This window comes from Vicugna pacos, chromosome 15 (genome assembly GCF_048564905.1).
Source record: "Vicugna pacos chromosome 15, VicPac4, whole genome shotgun sequence".
Classification (NCBI taxonomy): Eukaryota; Metazoa; Chordata; class Mammalia; order Artiodactyla; family Camelidae; genus Vicugna; species Vicugna pacos.
In genome coordinates this window covers 60516229-60539051 of record NC_133001.1, presented here as the reverse complement: position 1 = coordinate 60539051, position 22823 = coordinate 60516229, and the positions used below count along the sequence as shown (strand labels likewise).

The window sequence follows — 22823 nt, the reverse complement described above, 5'->3', positions numbered from 1 at the left end:
AACCAAAGCCACGCAGCAGTGGCAGCAGGCACAGCTGGCCAGTGGTCTCCTGGCGCCCAGACCACTCTAAGGGCTGCAGGGATTTTAACTCATTTGACCCTCACAGCAACCCTTTGAGGCGGGCGCCCACGAGTGATTTTGATATTTCTATGTTTGGGAGACAATGAGAAAATGAAAAGAGAAGCAATCTGTGTGAGATTTGCGAATTAGCAAACTAAAGTGAGGGTTTATTACAATGATTTTTAATCTTGAGCCAGGGGACACTGGTTGGAGTGTCAGGCTGGCCAGTTATTAATGGAGTGATGTTGGATAATCACTTACACCCGTCAAATACCATTGCCAAGCCACTGGACTCACAGGCTGTCATGAAGGTGGAGCATGTGGCTTGCTTCAGTGGCCCCACTTGTGTGTCTCTGGTCTGGGCACTCCAGCAGGCCCTTGCCAGCATGCCTTTATCCCCTCGATGACCCTATAAATCCTGTTTTACAGAGCAGCTCGGGTCTTGTCCAAGCTGGCATGGGGACCACAAGATGGGATGGGCTGCTCTGGGCACAGCCTGCTCCTTTCCCACCTGTGGTCCCCTGAGCCCAGAACCCTGGGGTCAGAACAGAGGCTGCAGTGCCCCCCGTAGCCGGCATCACCCTGTAAATGTTGGCAGGTTGGGGGGGGTGCCGGACGTGGTCCAGGAGAGGCTGGGCAGCACTGGGGTGCTGGTGGGTCTTCACCGGACAGGGAAAGGCTTCAGGGTTTTACCCCCAGTGTATTTTGGGTGAGCAGTCGCCCAGGCTGAGTCAGGGTGTGTGTGGGGGATGTGGGCGTGGGGTGTGCGTGGTCCAGGGGGAAGAGTATAAACTGGATCTGACACAGTTGGGCTGCTGCCGGGGTTAGCGCTGCAGCTTAGGGTAAACGAGCTTCAGAGACGTGAACAGACGGGACTGACAAAATAAAAAGACACAGGAATTTATGAAGGGCGAGTCTGAGCAAATTCCACCCACAGCAGCACAACGTGACTGGAGTCTTAGAGTGACCGTTTTAAATAAAAATCGAGTACCTCGTCCGTCAGGCCTCCCCTGACCTTCCAGAGCCGAGTGGGCCGGGCCAGCCAGCAGAGAGCAGGACAAGGTCCCCACGGCCCACCTTCCCTCTGCTGCTTCCCTCTCATTGTGGATGAACCCGGGGTCACACCTCTGTCCTGTTCGTCTCCACCGCCCGCATTTGTTTAGTTCCGCCTGCACCCCTTCCCCACAGAGACCGAGGTGTCCTCTGTTTAATTCCCTTCTGGCCCCTGGACGGGGCTGGCTCTAAGAGGTACTTCAGAATGTGTGTGCAGGAGTGAATACGAGGCCCCAGGAACAGGCTGGTGAGATGCCAATGTTCAAGGCCCCGTTGATCAGAAAATGATGCTGCAGCCCCCACCTTGGGGAGAGTGCCAGGCATTTTAGCAAATTCACTTCTGTTACGTCCCCAATCAGATCATGGGAGCGCTGTGAAGGGGGACGTGTGGCAAGGTCAGACGCGGGGATGAGCAGGGGGCACGAACGGCCTCAGATAAAAGGGGCCCCTTGGCCCCGAAGGAGCAGCTCTGGGATTAGAGGAGCCTTGTCAGCCTGAGACAGCGGCCGTGCCTCCTGCGTACTCTGGGGCCACAAGTCAAACCTGAGTTGAGGGAGGGAGGGCGGAGGCATCATTAAATAGTTTGCACTTGAACTTAAAGTTGGCTCAGGGTCCTGGCGGAGGAGGGAGAAGAAATCAAAGAACATTGGTGACAGTGGAAGTTGCTGCCCGTGTCCTGGGTGGGAAGGGCCACCTCACCTCGTGGGGCCGGGAGAAGGCCCTGGGTGCGTCTGTGGCCGGGTTCTGCCGGTGTGGGCGGCATCTGAGGCCAAGGCTGCTTCTATCCCTCGAGGCCTTGCTCTTCTCGAACGCCCTTTGGTAGCGCGGGCGCTTCTCTCCGGCCCGTGAACCAGCTCGGGTAGGGCCCCCAGTTTAGAAGCCCCAGCCGGGGCCCCCCGTCCCAGTCTGCCGGGTCTCACAGGTGACAGAACGCGCGGCGATGCAGGGGCTCCCCCACTTCAGCGGGAGGCCTCGGGCTCACGCACCACGTCCGCTGGCCCCGGACGTGCCGGGCTCTGCGCGTAGGAAGCGCACCTTATCGTTTGGAAGACTGTGCACAAGAATGCGACCTCTTACTCCTCCGGCAGTCTGAGCGCTGCGCTGCCCTTCCCACCCGGGAGCTGAGACACGCGGCCTTCCCTTCTGGGAGGACGTCCTTCCTGCTGGCCTATACACCTCCTGGGGATGTGGTTTGTTGACCAAAAGATTCTCTTTAAATACAAAAACAACGTGACCCGAAGTTTCACAGCTAAAAGGAAAGCAGAGCTTCATGCGTGATTCGGGGACCACGAGGCAAGCAGGAATGACAAGGCGCGGGACTGCACGGGGCTGAGCCCGACGGGCACCTCCATCCGCGCTGACTCTGGCTTAATCCTCGGAGCAGCTGGAGGAACCAGGCAGGAGAAAGCGCTGCCACTGGGTCGCCCGCGGGAGGGGGTCTGTGCCGCCAGGGCCCGAGGCCAGGTCACACCCACTGACCCAGCCTCCCTGTGGGACTCCACCCGGGCCGCCAGCCCCGCCACCATCCTGGGCCCATGAACGGACCTCCCCCGCAGCCTTCACAGCGCCCAGAACCCCTTCTGCGGAGTTCCACCTGAGCCTTGCTGTGGAGACCTGGTCAAATGGGCAGTTACCTCCGTGCCTCTGGCTTCATCCTTGGGTCGTGAGGGCACCCAGCTCCGTGCCCGCGCCTGGCCCCTCGTTTGACACAATGCAACACGTCACTGCAGGATGGTACAAAACGGAGGAATCTCGATTCATTTCTAAAACCCACGGCATGAATTCATTTTCTGTGGACAGCTCTGATGGTCCCTTTACCGCTGTGTTTCTGTGGCCTCTGCAGGAGCTGGCGAGCGTTGGCGCAGACAATGCAGACGGGAAAGATGGAGGAGTAACACGGGCCCTTGGTGTCTGCCCAGATTCCAGTTTATGAAAGGCACTCAGGCCACTTATGACCTTTAACCTGTGCATTACTTCCTTTAAACTGGGGAGCGGGCAGTTGTCCATGCAGGGGTCTGCTGAGCGTGACACATGCGTCTACTCTGCGTGACACATGCGTCTACTCTGCGTGACACGTATGCATGTACTGTGTGAAGCACATATAGCCCGTGCTTGTTTGTTTCTTCTCACAAAAATTCTAAGAGGTTTTTCCAGGAAAGGAAGCAGGTTCTGAAAGACTAGGAAAGCTCCCGGAGTCACACGGCTGAGAGGTGGGGGGTGGGGTCGGAAGCCACCGACGCCCAGACCCCCTGAAGGGACAGGCTGCCGAGTCTGGCTTTAGGTCCGGGGCTAACGGAGCAAGTGAGGGGGAAACTGCCGGATGGAAACTGTGTCACGTTTCTGGAAGGCGCGTAGCAGGCAGCGCCTCCCTGGTCAGTCTTCCAAGCTGAGCGGCCCTCAGTTTTTGTGGCCTGGTCTGGGGTGTGTTTGGAGTGTCTCTGACACACCCCACCCAACCTCGTAAAGGCTGAGAGCGCAGGACTCTGTTTGGAGTAAGTGGTGTCACTGCACCTGCCCCCCTGCCCCCTGCCCCCTCACCAGATGACATGACCCCGGGACAGCTCTGGGGCTGCAGTGGCCCCCAGGCTTGGGCAGCAGGAAGCCGCCCAATGCTGTGACTGTGACCCCACGTCCACTGCCCCCGCCTGCTCTCCTGTCTTGGCAGATCATCACCCTGCGAGATTACGTCCCGAAAATCCTGGGCCCCGAGGCCTTCGAGCAGCACGTGGGCCCCTACCAGGGCTACGACCCCGCCGTGGACCCCACCGTGTCCAACGTGTTCTCCACGGCTGCCTTCCGCTTCGGCCACGCCTCGGTCCACCCGCTGGTGAGGCGGCTGGACGCCCGCTTCCAGGAGCACCCGGGCCTGCCCCGCCTGCCACTGCATGACGCCTTCTTCCGGCCCTGGCGGCTCCTCGGGGAAGGTGCGCCTCCGTCTCGGCCACCCGCGGGGCTGGGTGGTGTGCAGTCACCCTTCCCCTGGCTAGACACTCCCCGGGGGCCAGCATGCATGGAGAAAGTAAACACATCCAAAGGGGTTTGAAAGGGACACTTACCTGGGGCTTCTGGAGTTCCCTGGGTTCACAGGCGCGGGGCCCTGGGCCCCGTCTGCCCCTCAGCCAGGCTGGACCTTCCATTCATGGGTCTGGACTTCGAATCAGCAAACGCTTCCTTTGACTCTAACGTTTCTGCTGCTGAGAAACAACAAAACCCCACCCCTGAGGCCCCGTGTCCCACCCCCCCCAGATGCACATCTCGACCAGGCCCGTCGGGGTCCAGATGAGTGAATCCAACACAGGGCAGCATCCTAAGGGCCTGGGAGACATGGGAGTCCCAGGAGGTGCATTCCTGAACTCGTGAGGACATCTGTTCAGAACCAGCACAGTTTACGGTCGAGGCCTTGTTCTGTTTCTCCAGGACTCACCTGAGAAAGCTCATTGCCTTCTCTGATGTTTCCAGGCGGCGTGGACCCTGTCATGAGGGGCCTCCTGGCGCGACCAGCCAAGCTGCAGGTGCAGGACCAGCTGATGAACGAGGAGCTGACGGAGAGGCTCTTCGTGCGGTCAGACTTGGGGACCTTGGACCTGGCGTCCATCAACCTGCAGCGGGGCCGGGACCACGGCCTGCCAGGTCAGCCCCCACTTCCCTTCCCTCCGCTCCCAGGCTCCGGATTAGCCGCTGTCCTTGGTCTGTGGTGAAATGTACCTGCAGGCCCGCCACCAGCTCCCAAGGGCGCCTTAGTTGGTGGGATTGAACCATCCAGCTTTCTCAGCCCCAGGCAGGGACGGGCTGAGCTGTCCCAGGGCAGGCAGAGGGAGGCGTTCCCCGGCAGGAAGCAGGACACGGAATGCCCACCTCCTCCCTCTCAGAGCATCTCCCAGGGAAGTGGGCATTACTCCACTGCCTTGGGGGCTCTCGCTGACCAGCTGGTCCAGTCTCCTGGTCACTGGTGTGAGTGAGGACCCTCTTCGTGGGCCAGGCAGCTGCCCGCGTATTTCCTCACTCCCCCCTGTTCACGCCCACTCTGACCCCCACCTCCCTCACCTGTACCAACCCACGTCCTCCCTCCCTGAGGCCTTCTGCCCTGGGGCCCCTGCGGCTCAGCTGTCTGGCCCACCTTCAGCCTGGCTGAGACCCCAAGGTCCGTGTGCAGCTCTGCTGTCCTGGCGCCCAGGGGCTCCGCCGGGCGGGGCCCACACTGTCCTCATCTCGCTGACTGCAGACCCCCCACCGGGGCGTGTCCCGCTCACTTGGGCCTCGGAACCTGATCCCAAAGCCCACTCTGAAGTTTTACACAGATTAGCTCTTTCCACCACCTCGAAACCCTGGGTAGTTTGAAGTATAATCACTTAAAACGCTGTTAAGGAGACGGAAGCGAAAAAATTCAGGCGATACCCTAATCCTCAGCCTCACATGTGGGGGAATTGGATGGGGCAGGAAGCCCCGTGTGTGACGTCCACTTAACTAGACCTGATCCTTAGGTCGAGGCTCAAGCAGACGAGAGACGTGCTCTTTGTAACGATGCGATGGCGACCTCCCTGCGCTGGGAAGTCTCCTCCCGGTTTACCTGGCAGGGGCCGCGGAGCGTCCAGTCTGCTTTCCCCAGGGATGTCCCTTCCTCTCCCCCACCCCCGCCCCGTCCAGTCCCGTTGGCAGGACCCCTGTGGCTCGTGTCCCTACCTCCCCGCAGCTCGTCCCTGACCCTGGCGCTCTCACCGCTGCCCCCACTGCATCCCCGCTCCACAGGCTTCCCTCTGGAGCCTGAGCAGAACTCAAACCTCCTCCCTTGGCTCCGGTGAGTCTCTCTGTCAGCCTCGTGGCCCCCTCGCTGTCTAACTGGAAATATGAGACCATCTCCCCCAGTTCTCCCTCATCTAACCCCCCAGGGGTCTGTCCTGACGCTCAGCACCCCAGGGGCGCTTGTCCAGCCGTGACACAGCCCCTCACGTCCACACATTTATCTGGCGGTTCCGTCCGGGGTCTGCTGTGTTGGAGGCCCTGGACGTAAAACAAGACGCAGTCTCGGCTAAAGGACAGTAGACATAGGACAAGTGAGTAGAGAGGAGGAGACGGGGAGCCTCGGCGAGGTGCCGGCCGCACTCAGTACGGCGTGTGAGGCAGGAGTTCACGTGCCGTCCCTCGGCGCTGGCTGTGTAGACAGAAGCATGTTCGGATCCCTGAGAAGGAGGCCTCCACCCTCCCTCACAGGTTACAATGAGTGGAGGAAGTTCTGCGGCTTGTCCACCCTGCAGACCCAGGCTGACCTGGCCGCCGCCATGGCCAACCGGAGCGTGGCCGACAGGATCCTGGCCCTGTACCGGCACCCGGACAACATAGACGTCTGGCTGGGCGGCTTGGCTGAGAAGTTCCTCCCGGGGGCGCGGACAGGCCCGCTGTTTGCCTGCATCATCGGAAAGCAGATGAAGGCCCTGAGGGACGGCGACCGGTAGGCGCCCAGGACCAGCGCCCTCCGCGGGCAATACGGGGAGGCGCTGGGTCTGGAAGGGGCTGCCTGGCGGGAAGCCTCATGGATCCAGGCCAGGAGCTCTGGGGCTTTGTCAGCGATTTTGGGAGGAAACTGAGGCTGCTTCCCAGAATCTGAACCCCTGCTGGTTGGGCCGGAGAGCATCCTGAAAGAGGACGTCCGTCATCCTTCATGTCCTGAAAGCAGCCTCCACGGGGTAGAACCAGGGCAGCCGGGCTGGCTGAGGGAGCCGCAAGCAGGACGAACAGCTTGTGGGCACTCTGACTCACCCATCCGCCTGCCCCAGGGCCATCCTGGCCTCTTTCCTCCCCGATGGGGGGTCGCAGGCCATGGGCGGGAGCAGCCTGGGGACAGAGGCCGACAGGACGCGGTCGGAGGGGCCGGGGCTGTGCTCTCATGTGTCCTCGTCTGTCCCTCCTGCAGGTTCTGGTGGGAGAACCAGGCGGTGTTCACTGAAGCGCAGCGGCAGGAGCTGGGGCAGCACTCCCTGGCCCGCGTCATCTGCGACAACACCGGCCTCGCTCACGTGCCCCCTGACACCTTCCGGGTCTCCAGGTGGCCCCAGGAGTTCGAGCCTTGTGATCACATCCCGGGCATGAACCTGGACGCATGGAGGGAGGCCCTGCCTCCAGGTAACTGCGAGCGTCTCTCAAACCGGGTGGAAGAACAGGGACTCCACCCCAGAAGGGCTGCGTTTTGGAGCAACTACTTCAGATCCGTTTGGTTGGAGGAAACCATCTCCGCGCCCTGTTTGGTCCCGGGAGTGTTCTCCTCCGTGAGGAAGGGCGGGTCTGAGTCTGAGGACCCCATTCTGGCCTGGAGACACCGTCCTGTAAGCACCGAGAGAGTGAGTGGCACATGCGGCTGTGCTGTGCTGTGTGCTGTGGTTCGGGGGCTCCCGTTCAGCTGGGGCAACCAACACTGAGCACAGAGCAGCCCGTGTCCCCGGACGGGGGTGGGGCCGGAGTCGCTCAGGCTGGGCAACAGAAGGTTGCAGAGCATGCTTCTACGGCCAATGGAGTGACCGGCACTTGGTGCAAAGAGGCCATGGGAGGACAGCACTGGCCAGGAGCCGGAAGGCCACACGGGGCTCAGTCAGCACAGCAGAGGTCCCCACGTTTGGACTCTGCGTCCCCAGCTTGCTCCTCTACTGACTGGCAGAGCCAGGCCGGAGGGCGGGCCCCCGACGGCGGGCCCCCGACTCAGCCGCGCCGTGCTGGCCGGTCACTCAGCTGTCCGCCCTCACCTGCGGGAGTTACTGACTGCTCTCCCCTGTCCCGGGTGAGGCCCGCTCTCCGTCACCTGACACCGGGCTCCGAGCAGGGCCTGGGGTTTATTAACTGCCACCTCCCACATGACAGCCCTTTTCCAGGCACTTGGGCACGTCTGTAGGGACAGACACACACATGGGGCTTCACAGCCCCTACACGAGACAGACAAGAGATGTGTGCCCAGCGTGTGCCGGGCCGCACGGGCGATGGGCAACCAGAGCATGAAGGACCAGGCAAGGGGCTGCGTGGGCGGAGTCTCCAGGGGAGGGTCTAGCGGAGGGGGTGGGGGGAGACCAGAGACCTGACCAGAGAAATGGAGAGGCCCGTCACCCCAGCCCCTTAGGCCTGTGTCTGCTGCTCTGAGCGAGACCCTGTGTGGTAGGTTTTCCATGGAGCCGCCTGTGGAGACCCCACCGGCCCATGTTTGGAACACCCCGGGGGCTGGGGATCAGGGCACCTGGGGGGTCAGTGTGAGTCTGCTGCCTCCTTCCCCGGAGGAGGAGGAGGGAAGGGGGCGCTGGGTGGTCTGATGTCCTGGTAGGTGGAGTCCACATGACTTGCCCGGTCGCTGCAGGGGACACGAGGGGGGACATCGGGAAGCACCCCCCCCAGGGAAGGAGGACCCCTTTGGGGTGGCCTGAGTGGAGGGAGGGAGCAGGAGGCCAGGGCTCCGTTGTGGACGAGGCAGCTTTGAGCTGCCCCTCGCCCTCTGTGTGGAGCTGGCCCTGCAGGAGGGGGGTTCCAGGAAGAGGCTGTGAATTTGGGGTTTTTCTGTAAAGCCCACCTGTACAGACTGTGTTTTGTGCCAAGAAACTGCAGGACACAGCCAAGGCGAGGGCGCCCGAAGGGAGGGGCCCAGAGACCGGCTCAGGTGGGGAGGGAGGGGTGAGGCGGGTCTCCCAGCAGGCATGGGGAGGGTGAGCTCCACCACTGTGGTCAGAGTGGGAGAGGGCAGGAAGGCCAGCCCCTGCCTCGTGCAGTGAGGACCACCATCCGCTTTGGCTAAAGCCATCTTGTCGGGGTGCTGAGGGGAGCCTGCTCAGAGCGCATTCGGGGAGAAGAACTGGAGACACGACTGCTGCAAGGACGCAGGGGCTGGAGACGCAGTGCTGGGGGGACCTGCCTGCAGGGAGGGAGACATGCCGAAGTGAGGCCTTCAGGAGCCCGAGTTGGGGGGCTCTGTCCCAGGGTCCCGTGTTGATGTGCCCACAGAGGACACGTGTGGCTTCCCCAGCCAAGTGGAAGACGGGGGCTTCCTGCTCTGTGACGAGCCTGGAAAGCGTGTGCTGGTGTTTTCCTGTCGTCACGGATTCCGGCTCCAAGGGCCAGAGCAAGTCACCTGCACCCCCAAAGGATGGGACTCCCAGCCCCCCGTCTGTAAAGGTCAGTCATCTCAAGGTGTGTCTTCTCATGTCTTGACCCCCAAATCTGCATTTTTCAAATAGGAATTAAAAATAAACATCCTTTAAAAATAACCTTTAAAAACTGTGAATCACTATATTGTACACCTGTAACATACAACACTGTACAGCAACTATGCTTCAAAAAAAATTTTGAAAAGTAAAGGAAACTCCCAAATAGGTAAGTAAGTGTCATTTACCGTAAGGCGCCTGTGAGCGTGGGCATCTTCCAGGAACTGTGTGAGGAAATCAAGTCTCCCCTTCTCCGCGGCCCGTGCTCCTAAGCTGGCGTTTTTCTAGAAAAGAGGCACCAGGACAGTCACATGCGAACACGTCCTCAGGGTGACCGGGGGAGTGGGGGGGACAGAGCAGAACCTCGGGGAGTGAGGTGCTCGGATCACACAGAGCACAGGGGCTTCCCCAGGAGCACTGGTAGGACAGCCCCGCCCTGGTGGCCTGACTCCAGGCCAGGCCTCACCCTCAGGGTGCTGAGCCCAGGCCCAGGCCCCCTCCCTCAGAGGTGGACTTGGAGCCAGTGTTGCAGAAAAATGTGTTACAGCTCAGTGGTGACAGCAACCTCAATCCCAGCGAGAGACCAAGCAGCACTCGGAGAGCTGGAGAACTCAGGTTCATTACACCAACAGGCCCAGAGGAGTTAACATTCCAAGCTCTGGACTTGGCTGTAGGTTTACACCGGCTTTTATAGGCTGCCAGTTTGCACTTTGCAGCATCATATGCAAATGAGGTATAAGGAAAGTTGACTAATTAAGAACAAGCTTTGTAGAAATGGACCAATCAGGAGGGAGAGAAATAACCAATCAGGAGTGAGCTCAGGGAACCAATAGAACTTTAGGGGTAAGTAAGCCATTTCAGAGGCAAAAAAGTGAGCTAGAGCCTCTGGGCCAGGGAACCGGATGGTGCTGGCAGGAGAGCAGTGGCCCTGCCCCGGGGGTCCTGCCTTTCTTTTTATGGGGTTTCCTGACTCACCAGGACCACGCGGGCAGCAGCAGGGCAGCCGCCTTGGGCCCCTGGGAGAAGCTCCCTCGCTTTTCCCTCCGATTCCTAGAAGGGCCTTGGGAGCCGCGGTGAGGATGCCGGCGGAGCAGCCAGTGAGGAGTGACCGTGGACTGCTCTAGCCCTGATCCCAGGGCGTCCATCAGAGCAGCGAGTGGCCCTGACGCAGGCAGAAATGCCCCAGAGCAGGCCCTGCACCCTGGGGTGGCCCGTGCTGAGCAGCTGGGCCGGGATGGGTGCTGGAAGCCAGCACTCATGCTCTGGGATGGGGGGCGTTGGCTCAGACTTGCCCGCTGTCCTGGGAAAGGCACGACCCCTGCAGAGAGGATGCTGACCTCGGGCAGGAGTGGAGGGGCTCTTGTAGGAGTTGCGTTGGGAAGACGTGGGGAAGCAGATGGACCACGTGAGAGTCGGGCTGGTTTGTAAGAAATGACAGAGTCCAACCTGCTCAGTTTTATAATTTCAATTTGGGAAGATGACAAACTTCCAGAGACAGACAGTGGTGGTGGTTGTCAACCACGTGAATGTACTTCATGCGCCTGAAGTGTGCACTTAAGTGTAATTAAGGTGGTAAATCTTCCGTTACGTGCATTTCACCGCAGTAACAACATTTCATTTCACTTTCGGGGACTCTGGGATGTGTCCTGGCTGGGCTACAGGGGCTGCCCCTGCCAGACCTCCACGAGCAGAGGGAGAGACCAAAGAGGCTGGGGGCCCAGGGACTCCCAGAGCTCCGCCTGGGCCCCTGTCTCAGGAAGGTGCAGGCCGCTGCCCTCAGGGTGAGAGAAAGGACAAGAGAGAGAAGCGGCCTCGGGGCAGCGTCCAGAACACAACTTGAGAAGAGCCGACGGCGCAGTTTGGGGGCTGCTTGGAAACGTAAGATCAGAAGCCTGAGCAGTTCAGGGGAATTTATTGCTTCTTCACGTGCCCAGATCTCTGTGCCCACAGCACGTGGGCCGGGAGCCAAGGCGGCCACCCCCACATCTCTCAGGGGGTTGGTCCTGATGACCCTGGACTTGCAGGAGATGGGCAGGCCCTTCCTCCCGGAGGTCCGATCAGAGAATCACCTTGCCGGGACCTCACGTGACAGGAGCCCAGCTGTTCTGAAATGTGGGCATCCCTGCGTTTGTCATGACGGCTGACACCCTCTCGGCCCCCCGACCGTCCTGTAGGCGACCCTCCAGGAGCAAACGTCTAACAAGTCGAGAAGTTTCAGTATCGTTTTGGCTTCCTACTGGTGCACAGCTGACGAGCTCACACCGCCCAGGCCCGTGGTCTTCACGGCGGCCGTACAAGGAAGCAGAACGCGGGCCTCGGGGTCCTGGGCGCCCTGTGTGTTCCAGGCATGAACGTCACCTGTGTGCCTCCCATCTTTTTGCTTAAATACCTGGACATTTTATGCACCATGCTGGCTGTTTGTTTTAGAAATTTATGAGCCCAAAGCCCACAGGGATCAGCGAGGTACAAATAAAAGAGAAGAAACGAGAGAGTGATGGCAGGTCTGTCCCTCGGCTCAGCCACCTGCCCGCGGACGTGCTCCGACCTCCGGCTCGTGCTGGCTTCCGTGTGGGAGGTCCTCCTGTCTCCTCTCCACGAGTCTGAGAATGACCTCAGAAGCGCTCCTCGTCCTGAAGGCCTTCCACCACCATCCATCTGCCCGCCTCCCGTCTCTTTTCTGAGGTAATTTTTCACACCAACAATTAACTGCTCCCTGAAGGCACGTGCAAGACGTGTATCAACCTCTGACAGTATCGGCTTGGACTCTGAACCAGACAGGGTGCTCTGGGGTCTGAGACCTGTTCTGGCCGTGACCCATCACCCTGGTACAAGTCTTGGACATCGTGAGGTCTGGGATCTGCAGGGGCAGCACCCGGGGCTCCTGGAAACGCAGACTCTCGGGCCCCCCAGGGTCCTGAGTCACAAGCTGTGTTCCTAACAAGACCCAGTTACGGTGCAGGTTTGAAGCCAGCTCTAACCCTGAATCTGCTTCCCTTGTGCTAACAGGGTACCATCTCTGTGCTCCCAAGCCGGGGCCACAGCTGCCTCCCAGCCCCATGGCTTCTCTGTGCCTCTGTGCTTTCAGATGTAAGACGAGGGTGGCAATCAGTCTACCTCACTGCTCGTCTGTGTGGATAGTTAAACACACGAGAACAAGGTCCCTTCCCACGGTTACTAACACAGCCCGTCAAAGGCGGTGGTGTAAGCCCTGGCCCGTCCTCAACATGCCGCTTACACTGAATAAATCAGCAGTAGTTCATCGACTTGGAATACGGTTTGTAACATGTTACTAAGTAAAGATGCAAGTTACAGAGCAGTGGGAGTGATGGGACCCCACCTTTTCAAAAGCAGTGGGACCTATTTGTTGTTTTAACCGTATAAACATTCTCATGGACATTTTGGTCACCCTGGTATTGTGAGATGGAATGGGTGGGGAGGGTCCATATGACCCTGTGACTTTGTGTGAGTACACTGATAATCAAGATGTAATATCTTTAAAGTAAGTGTGTTACAGAAAGCTGGGCAGAGACCACCCACTGGAGACGCACTAGCTCATGCACAGAGTATCTCTCCTGGTCTGTGCCCTGTGCTAGAAGTTTCTAAGTCAAGAATTGTAGGAAAAACATGCCTCTGAGGTGCAGCAGGGCGGGACCTCCACTTCTGCTGTGAACCAAAGCCGCATAGGAGCTGCTGCCAGTCCTCGGTGGAGTCGCTCAGCCGCACGTCCAGGGCTGCAGGAGGGCGGCGCAGGCTTCAGTCAGCGGCTGATTCACAAAATCAAATGGGATTCGCTCCTCTCACCTCTGCTCACATCCTGCATTTTCCCCAAAATCATCCTCATTAAAAAAAAAAAAAAAGCAAATGAATTGCAATGAGTCTCTTTCGAGGGCTTTAAAGTCATGACGTCAGAGTGGACTAAAGCTCCGTGTCTGGGGCCTTTCGCTCTACTTTTGCCGAGAGGTTATGCAATAAACGAATTCAGACAAGCGTCCCTGCATCTGTCAGGGGGAATGAGGTTTTCCGTCGGCGCAGACGTGCTGAGGGAAGAAGGAACGTCTGTGCAGATGCTGGTTGCTCGCCGGGGCCCTGAGGTGCCGCCACACCTCTCCTTGGACACGCGAACTGAGGCGTCCTCACCCGCCGGTGCGGGCTGTGGTTTCCAATAGAAGAACCTGACCGTGGAGTGAATCAGGTTGAACTGTGTCCCCAAAAAAGACACTGAAGTCCTTTAAACCCCAATTGCTCAGAACATGCCCTTATCAGGAAATAGGGCCTTTGAGGTGCAGTCAAGTTGAGGTGAAGCCATTGGGGTGGCCCTGGTCCACCACGACTGGTGTCTGTCTAGGAAGAGGACAAACAAGGGGAAGATGAAGAGCTGGGGAGATGCAGCCACAAGCCAAGGCTGCCAGGACAGCCAGCAGCCCCCAGCGTTGGGAGAGGCCAGGAAGGACCCCACCTCCTGGTGAGCTGGGCCCAGGTCCCCACCGGCCTCGCAGGAGCCCCCTTCTCCTCGTGGGCGAGCACCCCCGGCCCCGTCTCTCCGGATTCCACTCTCCATCCGCCCAGCACGTGGGCGGCACCGGGATCCAAGGTGAGAGCAAGCGCGTGGCCAGCAGCCGGGGCTGAACACCTGTTAGCTCCACCCCCTCCACACCAGGCCCAGCGCGAGAACACGCGTGTGCAGCGCTTGCCCCCGTGTGTCGTTTGTGCACCGTGTGCTCTGGATGTGATTTTTCCTGACTTTCGACCGCTCGTTTCCTGGAATTGGCCAGAGCAGAGAGAGTCATGTGGAGACCGGAGCCTGGGGAGTCCAGTGCTGGTTATGGGTTCAGGCAGAGGAGACCATGGGGGCCGCACACGCTCTTCATTTGCGGGGACTCGCTACGCGCGCCTGCTCTGTGGGCCTGGGCGTCACATCTGGGCTCCTGGCTGGATGGAGGATGGGTCAGCTGACTGGAAACTACCCGCCTGGGATGGGCTGGCTCCGTCCCACCTGCCCTCACAGCCTCCTTCCCTCCCTACTCAGCAGGAAAGCTCCTGTGTCTTCCAGGAAGGCTGTGTCCCCCAGTCTGAGGGAGGCCCGGTGGCCTGGGGCCTGACCTACCAGTGACTCTGTCCTGGGCTGGCTTCCCCAGGCTCAGGCCCCCACAGCACCTGGTGCAGGGTCTGAACTGAAGTGACCGTGGACCAGCACCAGCCTGGAGGAGCCGCAGGACCCAGGGGCTGCCGTGGGCGGGCAGGAGGGCAGGGGGCCGGCGGGTCAGACTGACCAGGGTGCGAGTGAGTCCTGGGCGGCTGCAGGGCCCAGAGGGAAATGGCCAGGGGGTGTCCCTCTTGCTCCTGGACTCAGGGCAGAGGTGGGGAGGCACTGGCCTGCGCGGAAGGGGAGCTGGGAGGTGGGGATGTGGGTCTGACCTCTGCGGGGTCTGTGCAGATGTGAACGAGTGTGAGGACGAGCCGGAGCCCCCCTGCCATGCGTCCGCCCGGTGCAGAAACACCAAGGGCGGCTTCCGGTGTGAGTGCTCGGACCCTTACGTGCTCGGAGAGGACGGGAGGACCTGCGTAGGTGAGACCAGAGTCCCTGTGCATCCCGGCAGGGAAGCAGGGTGGTGTCTGACAGCACGTGTAGGGGTGACTGAGGGGCCCCCCGGCCGTGTGGTAGCAGGTGGTGTCTGTGCGTGTCTGCTGTGCTGGGACGCTGGGTGGGAACGTGACCCGGCGGCTCCCACCGGAGCCTAGATCATGCAGGGGACACAGCAAACACCGGGCAGCGTGGGCGCTGTTCCAAACCCCCGCGAATGATCTCTGTGAGGGAGACGCGATGTGTGACCCCAGGTGCAGAACAGAGAGGGTAAGCGGCTTGCTCAGGGTCACACAGCCACTCAGCTGCAGATCTAGGAATCAGAACTTGGCTTCTGGCTCCTATTAAAAAAAAATGCAGTGGTACCTATTAAACAGCAAAATGTTTTATTAAGGCTACTGCAGTACGAAAGGGAGGCCTCAGTGCAGAGCAGAGCTCGACTCCACATACGGCAGAGAGAGCAGGCGCCCACCGGCACACGGAGCAGAGGTCCATGGAAGGACGGTTCTGCAGAAGAGCTTGCTTCCCAGGACCAGGGCGGGTTGGGGCCCGGGTCTGGGCTGGGGCCTGGGAGGGCACACTGGCTACTGCCCTTGCCCAGCAGGCTCACTGACTGGCTCTGTCCTTGCTCCAGACTCTGGGAGGCTCCCGAGGGCGTCCATGGTCTCCTTCGCACTGGGCGCCGTGCTGGTCTGCGGCCTGGCAGGCCTCACCTGGACAGTGGTTTGCAGGTGGTAAGTCCCTCCCTGGTTTTCTGCAGACTGGAGGTAACTTCCTGTCCACGGAGCGCCTGGTAATGCTCTGGCTTACTCTTCTGAAGCTGGCGGAGACTGCCGGCGTCCCAGACCCATCTCCCCCAGCCCCAGCTCCGGTGCTTTCACTGCGCTTCAGTAGCAGGAGTGGAACGACCGCTCGTACACGTTAGGGGGCTGACGTCTGCGGGTGGAGACTTAGCAGTGCCAGATTCTCGGTGACGTGAAACGATGGTGTTGAAGTACCCTCTCGTTAGGAGTAAAGGCTCCTACAAAGGTGTCTCGGAGAAAGAAGGCCTTGGAGACAAGTCTCATTCTTCATTCCCGTCCTCTCCCTCAAGAACAGACTCCTGGGAAACCGGGAAATTGAAAGATGAACTTTTCTGGTAAAACGGTGCAGCCCTCCAGGCCGTCAGCAGCGGGTCTCAGCGTGTAGGCCGTGAGAGCCCGAGGGGGGCTCCCTCCCGGCGGGGCCACGGGGCTGCCGCCTGGGGGCTAGGGCCCTCCCTCCTCGCCGCTGCTGCTGGTCCCCCAGCCCTTAGAGTCAGACTCTGTGCTGCTTGGTTCTGTTTGTCTTCATAGAAAGTATTGGGGGAAATGACTGCACAGAATGAGGGAGGGCCAGTCTGGCCCCTGGCCCGTGGCCCGCGCACTGACCACCAGCGACCGACGCCATGTCCGCGTCGGCCTCTGTTGCTGGGCTGCCCTTCAGGACGCACTCCCGGCCGCGCTCCCCTCTGGCCGCGCCAACCCTGCGCCCTCCCGGCTGCCTCTGGTGCTTGTCTCACCTTCCTGGTGAAGCCAACATTTCTAGGGACTCCTTGGCACGTTCAGAAATGCCAGCGGCTGGACCTGAAAGTGAACTTCTCCCCGTGTTTGTGTAAAACTTACGGGAACAGATTTTTAATAGTCAGAACCCCGGTCCTTAGCGGTCAGATCTCACGACTGTGACATCACAGCTTGTGACCAATAACTGGGTCTCATCACGGCCTTTTGTTTATTCTGAGACCCTGGAAGGGGAGCCTCTGTGACTGTGACCGCTCTGCTCTGCATCCCCCCGGCCGGGGTGCCATGGAAGTCCAGGCTCTTTACTTCACACGCCAAGACCCTCTGCCAGCTGCCCGGTGATCCGGCCTTCAGCTGACACCGGAGCAGCATCTCCTGGGTAAACGGCATGCAAGGGACACGCTCTCTGCAGACTCACACGTCTGCAAGCGCCGGCCTGGGCCACAGCCCAGGTGGCCCTGTGAGAGGCCCCTTCCTCAAACCACAAGCCACTAGGAGTGTCTAGAAGCCGTGTCAGACCCACTGCGAACTGCTGGTCCCCTTCCCAATCTTTCCATCCATCGTAAGAGGTGAATACTCGCTACGGCTGGTGGTGTCTCCAAAACCCACGTGTAGAAGGCCTAACCTCCTGTGCTTGGCACGTGACTGTGTCCAGCTGGACACAGGGTCACTGCAGGCGCAATTAGCGGAGAAGAGCTGTACTGGAGCAGGCGGGCCCTCATCCGAAAAGCCTGGTGTCCTTGTAGAAGGGGGGTTGGACACAGACACACAGGGAAAAGGCCGTGTGAACCTGGAGGCAGAGATCCGGGTGGTTGCCTGCAAGCCAGGGATCACGTGGCATTACCTGGATCCCTGCAATCTGGTCCTGGACTTTGCACTGATCACCAGGTGGGCCCAGTGCCACCCACAGTGTGGCACAGACGCCCCGGCAGTCACCGGCCGCTCATCGGATGTGAGGCGCCCACACACCATTTCGCCCGCTTTCCCTCCAGCCTCTGAGAACGTGGTCTCCTCACCCCACTGGAGGAACGGAGGGCAGAGAGGCTGCCCCAGTCAGGTTAACCCCTGCTCCCGCTGCGACGTGGATAAATAAATGCAGGCATTCAGGTCCTGAGTGTAATCAACTCAGCCCCAAAGTGGAGAAATACAGCTCTTTCTATGAGGAATAAATATTAAGGTGCCGGAGTTTCTTTATTGGAGACATTTATAGTGGCTTCTTCTAAAAATGCTGCTTCAGTATCACCTCTTTCAACACGGTCTGGCTCAGGGAGGACGAGGGGAGAAGAGAAATGAAGCTTCTGAGAAACAGCCTCTCCGTGAAGATGGAACCTGCGCCCATGGACCAGGGCCATCGGCAGTGCCCCGGGCCCAGCCACGCTGCTCACACCTGCGGTCCTGCCCTTGGCCAGTGGCCGTCCCGCGGTCGTGCACGAGGCAGGCAGAAGAGGGGTTCTGAGTGCGAGGCCGGAGGAGGAGGAGCCAGATCCTTCCAGTTTCCCCACCATCAACCTTGGTTCTCCATCTGGTGTCACTGACCAGCAGTGGGGACGAGGGGGTAGCCCCAGGGCTGCAGAAGGTGTGAGAAAATCACCGTTCCCTGCGTTGCTGTGGGTGGGCGCGGACAGGGCAGGGAGAGGGAGCTCCAGGCACCCTCTTGGATTCCAGTTGTGGCCGGTGGGGATTTTCCAGCACATTCTGTTCCCCCTCACACGGACACGGCTCCCGGACACTGGGAACCAGGTACACAATGTGGCCAGTGTGGATGAAACATGAAATGTGGGGAAGGTGCGCTCAAAAGGAGCCTTTCTCATGGAAATAGCTCTCCAGCCGGCCCCAAATGCAGCAGGGGCACAAGAAATGGGGATGAGGATTAAGGAGAACACAGTGCAGGTGGGACAACGCTGGGCTTGGGGGTAAGAGGCCAGAGTCCACCGAGTCCAGGACCCCGGGGCTGCGCTTCCCGAGCAGGAGGGAGGCGGGGACACGGGCCTGGGGCCACCTCCTGTGCCTCAGCCCCGGAGTCAGTCTAACTTTCCTGAATCCAGCTCTTTGGAGAACATTCTCACCCTCTGGGCATCTTGCCCAGAAGTGCCCGCAGGTTCATGAGATATTTTGAGAGGTGACTGCAGACCTCAAGATGTTTGCCTGGAGAAGAGAGAACAGGGGAGCCAGATGGCATCCCCAGCATTTCAGGCCCGTCGAGTAAATTAATTGGCCTGAGAGTTTGAGAGGTGAAGTCGGCAAGTGGTGGCCTTCAGTCCTGGACGACACATGATTTCTACTCGAGATGGACTGGACGGTAGATCTGATGGTGGCCTTGGTGCCGCTGGGCGGGGTGGGAATGGGAGCAATGAAGCAGGGCAGCACTGGGGCTGGGGCTGGGGAGCCGCTGGGGAGTTTGGGGGTGAGCAGTTCAGCAAAATGACACCCCAAAGGCAGAACGTCCGGAGTGAGCGTGGGAAACAACAGATTTGAGGAGTGTTTCCTGGTCGCCACTGTGACGTTGTGAGTGACTTTATCTTTACTGACTCAAAGGATGATTAAGCAAGTGAGGCAGGACTGGGGCTGAGCAGTCGTTGGTGTCCCACGTTTACCAGCTGCACTGGGGCTTCTGAGCCCAACCCCCTCCCCGGCCTCCCTCCGACATGACTCCTCTGACGGCCGGCTGAGAGGCAAAGGCGACACTGGAGGTTAACTCGCCAGCATCACACCCTCCAGAGCAGACACGGTGGGGGGGGGGGGCTCCGGCCACCTGGGCTCCTGCCTGGTAAAATTGGGGCAGAAAGCGGTCTGAGGACCGGCATCTGCTCCCCATCAAGGGGCAAGATGACCGTGTTCGTGGGTCTTTTCAGTGACGACAGGAGTAACTGGATGCGTGTTTATCCCCAGGACACACGCTGGCCCTAAATCTGCGCTGCCGACTATGGAGGGAGACGGAGCAGGGACTTCGCGGCTGGGATCTGGGAAACAGCAGGGGGTGAGCGGCTCCCGCCACGTTCCCGCTGGGGACGTGTAGCAGGTGGGTCCACACCCCGTCCCGCTGGGATTCCGATGTCAGACGTTTCCACTGAGACCCAGGACGTCCTGCCCCGGCCCTTCCCAGCCTCCTGCTCCGGGTTTTCTTCTCCTGCAGGCTGGATGTATAGAATGCTAATTTGTCAAAGTGTTTACCTACTTTAAAAAAGTAAAGATGAATGAGAATCGTGAACCAGGGTGACAGGGCTTCAGACCCAAGGGTGCCTGCCGGGCGTCTGCTTCACCGTGTCCCCTGTACCGACTGCGGGTCAACCAGCGGCTGAAGGGAAGTGTTGACGTGTAAAACATGCGTTCGGAAACAAATGAATTAAACATAGTCAGTGTGCGAAGAATCTGTCTAAACTTACTTTTTACTAGTGTGGTCTTACATGCACGGCCTCTGCGTCTTGCGGTAAAAAGTCACTCCAGTACCCCTGGGGCCCATCAGAATTCAGGGCGAGATGGTGTTTGGAGCTAAAATGAGCCTGTCCTTAGAGGCAGAGGTGGCTCAGCCTTGTGGACTGAAAACTCTGCACCAACCCACCAGGCCTCTCCAGCCACGCCGGGAACAGCGGTCCCACCGGCACCTCCCAGCCTGCCGAGACCAGAGCTTCCCGTTTGTCGGAAGCTCCTCATGAGCCCCCCAGGCCCAGGACCCGGCCTGTGGACCCCGAATCCTTCTCTGCAAGTGGCGCCCACGTGTGTGAAGCTGCTCGTGGGGTCACAGTCAGGCCCCACGCACGTCTGTCCTGGTTTTCACGGGACAGGACAAGTCACAGTGAAACAATGCTCGCATGTTGCCAAGGGCCTGCTCAGGACACGCTGACCAAATGCAGGCGAATAAATCTTGCCACCTTGCAACTGTCTGACCCCTTTGCCAGCACTGCCCAATGGTCCCTCGGCGGCTTGGGGGGTGTTGCCACGAGAACGTGTTTACATGTTATACATGTTTATGAGCCTTTCCCCAGCCAAACAGACGGGAGAGTGTTGTCACCGCCCTCACATCTCAGCCTCGCTTCCCCTCCAGTTTTAATTCCCCTCTTCTCCTGTGGCTCCTCTTCCCCCAGATCTGCCCACCTGCCCAGCCCATTGCTCCGCCGGCTCCCAGGACGGGCGGGACGCATGGGCGTCGTGTGCCGAGGCCACCTTGCCGCCCGGGTGCCTGAGCTGCATTCTCCCCTCCCCCCAAGAGCAGAACTGAGACTTACTGTGATTCTCAGGACCGAACAGGATTAGTGACCTATCTCCTCCTGGGGGGTCTGCCGGCAGACGTGGGGCCAAGGCCTCTCTGCCCTGCTCCCCCGCTGGGCACTGTCTCTGCCCCTCCTTGTCTCCCACTCACTCGGGTACCTCAGCCTGACCGTCCTTTGAGGGACCCCCTCCAGCCCGTGGGCAGTCCTGGGGGAGCTGTTAGTCACATCAGACCTGGCCTCGTTTCACACGGGGAGAGGCCGAGTGACAGGGAGGCTGAGCGGCTACGGTGACACTGGGGGGGGTCCTTCCTCCTGCACGACACCACGCGCAGAGAGACGTGTGCACCCTGCAGCTGTCCAGCTCTGAGCCCACACAGGCGGTGGGACCCGCAGACAAGACGCTACTGTCCAGTTCTGCAAAGACACGGAGGCACACAGCCCCGGATGCCATCCATAGCTGTGGCGTTACGTGGAGAGACCGGTTTTACTCTCTGTAACCTAAAAACACTGCTTCTCACGTGTCCTGGGTTGCATTGCTGTGTCCCCAAGTTCCTATTGCTAATATAAAGCCAGGAGGGACTTAATGATGAGACCCGTGAGGGAGACTCCCTGGCAGAGCTCGCTGACCCCCCTCCGCTTGCGCCCCTGGAAGGCTGCGGGGGAACAAGGTTTCCTGTTGGAATGCGAGGAAGGCAGCGGAGGAACACACGGTGCACATCGCCGCTGCCAGCTCTGGGCGTGGAGGGTGACAGCCTCTGAATCTCCACGTGATTTCCGCTGAGGGACGAAGGGATGGGACTGACTGAGGGACGGGGGTCCCGCCCCACTCCTCCAAGCCTCTCCCTGGCGACTCGACCCTCGGACCCTCGGACCCTCGGACCCTCGGAACAGGAGCTGGTTCTGCTCCGGTTCGCTCTCTGCCTCTGGGACCTTGCTTGGGTCTCAGGTGTCTGCGCGGCTCCCGTGTGCTTGGTCCGTGTTCCGGAAGCCGTGTGACTGAACAGCTGCTCCCCACAGGGAGCCGTCCCCTCTCCTCGGGTCCGGGAGCAGTTAAGGGTTGAAGGCTCCCGGTCCCGATCGTCCCAGCGGCCCAGCATGCTGGCCCTCACTCATGCTGTCTCCCGTGTGCACCGAATCCTCGCTCTCCCATACGGCAGGTGGCTCGGGGTATCAGCAACTCTGCCGCAGTGGTAACTCCAGCTTTTCTACTGTCAGGGCTGCACCAGTTTCCCCAGCTTTCGTTCCACCCGAACGTCTAACCAGGAGCCTGTGCGCCTGGGCTTGGGCGTCGACTTGCTTTCTGTCCAGGCCTTTCTGCGTCTGCTGAGCCCCCAGCCCGTTTCCACTGTTTCTGGGGGGATTCCCTGGAGAGGGGCCTGTGAGGGGCCGGGGGCTTGGCCCATCCTCGGATACTCAGTATCACGACGTGAGCCCTGGACGTCCCCTCAGACATTGCTTTGTGCAGTCCTGACTTTACAGACCAAGTAGCTGCGTCTCGGGCCCTGGAGACGAGCTGCTCAGCATCCCACGGCAGGCCAGACTCGGGGGGACAGAAGCACGGCTCACAGCCGGCCCCGAGTGACAGTGCTGCCCGCTGCTCCACCGTCTCAGCCCCAAACCCAGATGCAGGGAGCTGTGCTCATGGAATCCTCTTCCTCCTCGTTGAACCGCTTGCTATTTGAGACTAGCGCTGGTCAAACGGGCGGGAACCGTGCCTTTCCCGGGCTCGGAGCACCGAGCTCGGAGCACCGCCGAGCTCGGAGCACCGCCGGGCCCGGCTGTGAGCCCAGTGATGGCAGGGACCCAGGACTCTCACAGGGAGGCCTGTCCTTTGGCGACGGAGGAGGAGGTAGTTGGATTCCCCCTCGGGCGGACAGCACCGCCTTCTGGGAAGCGGGGCAATCTCTGACTCCTGCCGCTCTTCCCCGCCCCCGTTTGCTCTGCTGAGAGGGCTGCCGGCCCTGGTTCCGCGTGCGGGTCTGTGCCCGTGCGCGGGCAGTCTCTGATGTAGCTGCTTTTCCTCCTGAGACGTTAGCATCCCACTCGGCTGGGAGCCCCAGGAGCCCGGTTCCCCAGCTTCCGGCCAGCTCGCAGGCTCAAGGGTCCTCCATCAGCAGCCACTCCACCAACGCCTTTAGGGGCCCACAGGTGCTCAACACACCCTTCTCGCGGCCCTCTCTACCCACCACATGTGGGCACCTGCCTGGGAGCACAG

General features: G+C 60.1%; 1 protein-coding gene across 1 annotated transcript in view; it reads left to right on the top strand.

Annotated features, from left to right (window-relative positions):
* The window catches only part of TPO (thyroid peroxidase), a 38519-nt gene extending 18822 nt beyond the window's left edge, over nucleotides 1-19697 (top strand). Inside the window, exons 9-16 of the mRNA XM_072938273.1 lie at nucleotides 3779-4037; nucleotides 4573-4743; nucleotides 6322-6559; nucleotides 7022-7230; nucleotides 9082-9252; nucleotides 14716-14847; nucleotides 15497-15596; nucleotides 19290-19697. Of these exons, the coding sequence (XP_072794374.1) occupies nucleotides 3779-4037; nucleotides 4573-4743; nucleotides 6322-6559; nucleotides 7022-7230; nucleotides 9082-9252; nucleotides 14716-14847; nucleotides 15497-15596; nucleotides 19290-19416 (1407 nt within the window). The 3' untranslated portion in view covers nucleotides 19417-19697. The remainder of the gene's footprint in view (nucleotides 1-3778; nucleotides 4038-4572; nucleotides 4744-6321; nucleotides 6560-7021; nucleotides 7231-9081; nucleotides 9253-14715; nucleotides 14848-15496; nucleotides 15597-19289) is intronic.
* Nucleotides 19698-22823: the final 3126 nt, after the last annotated feature.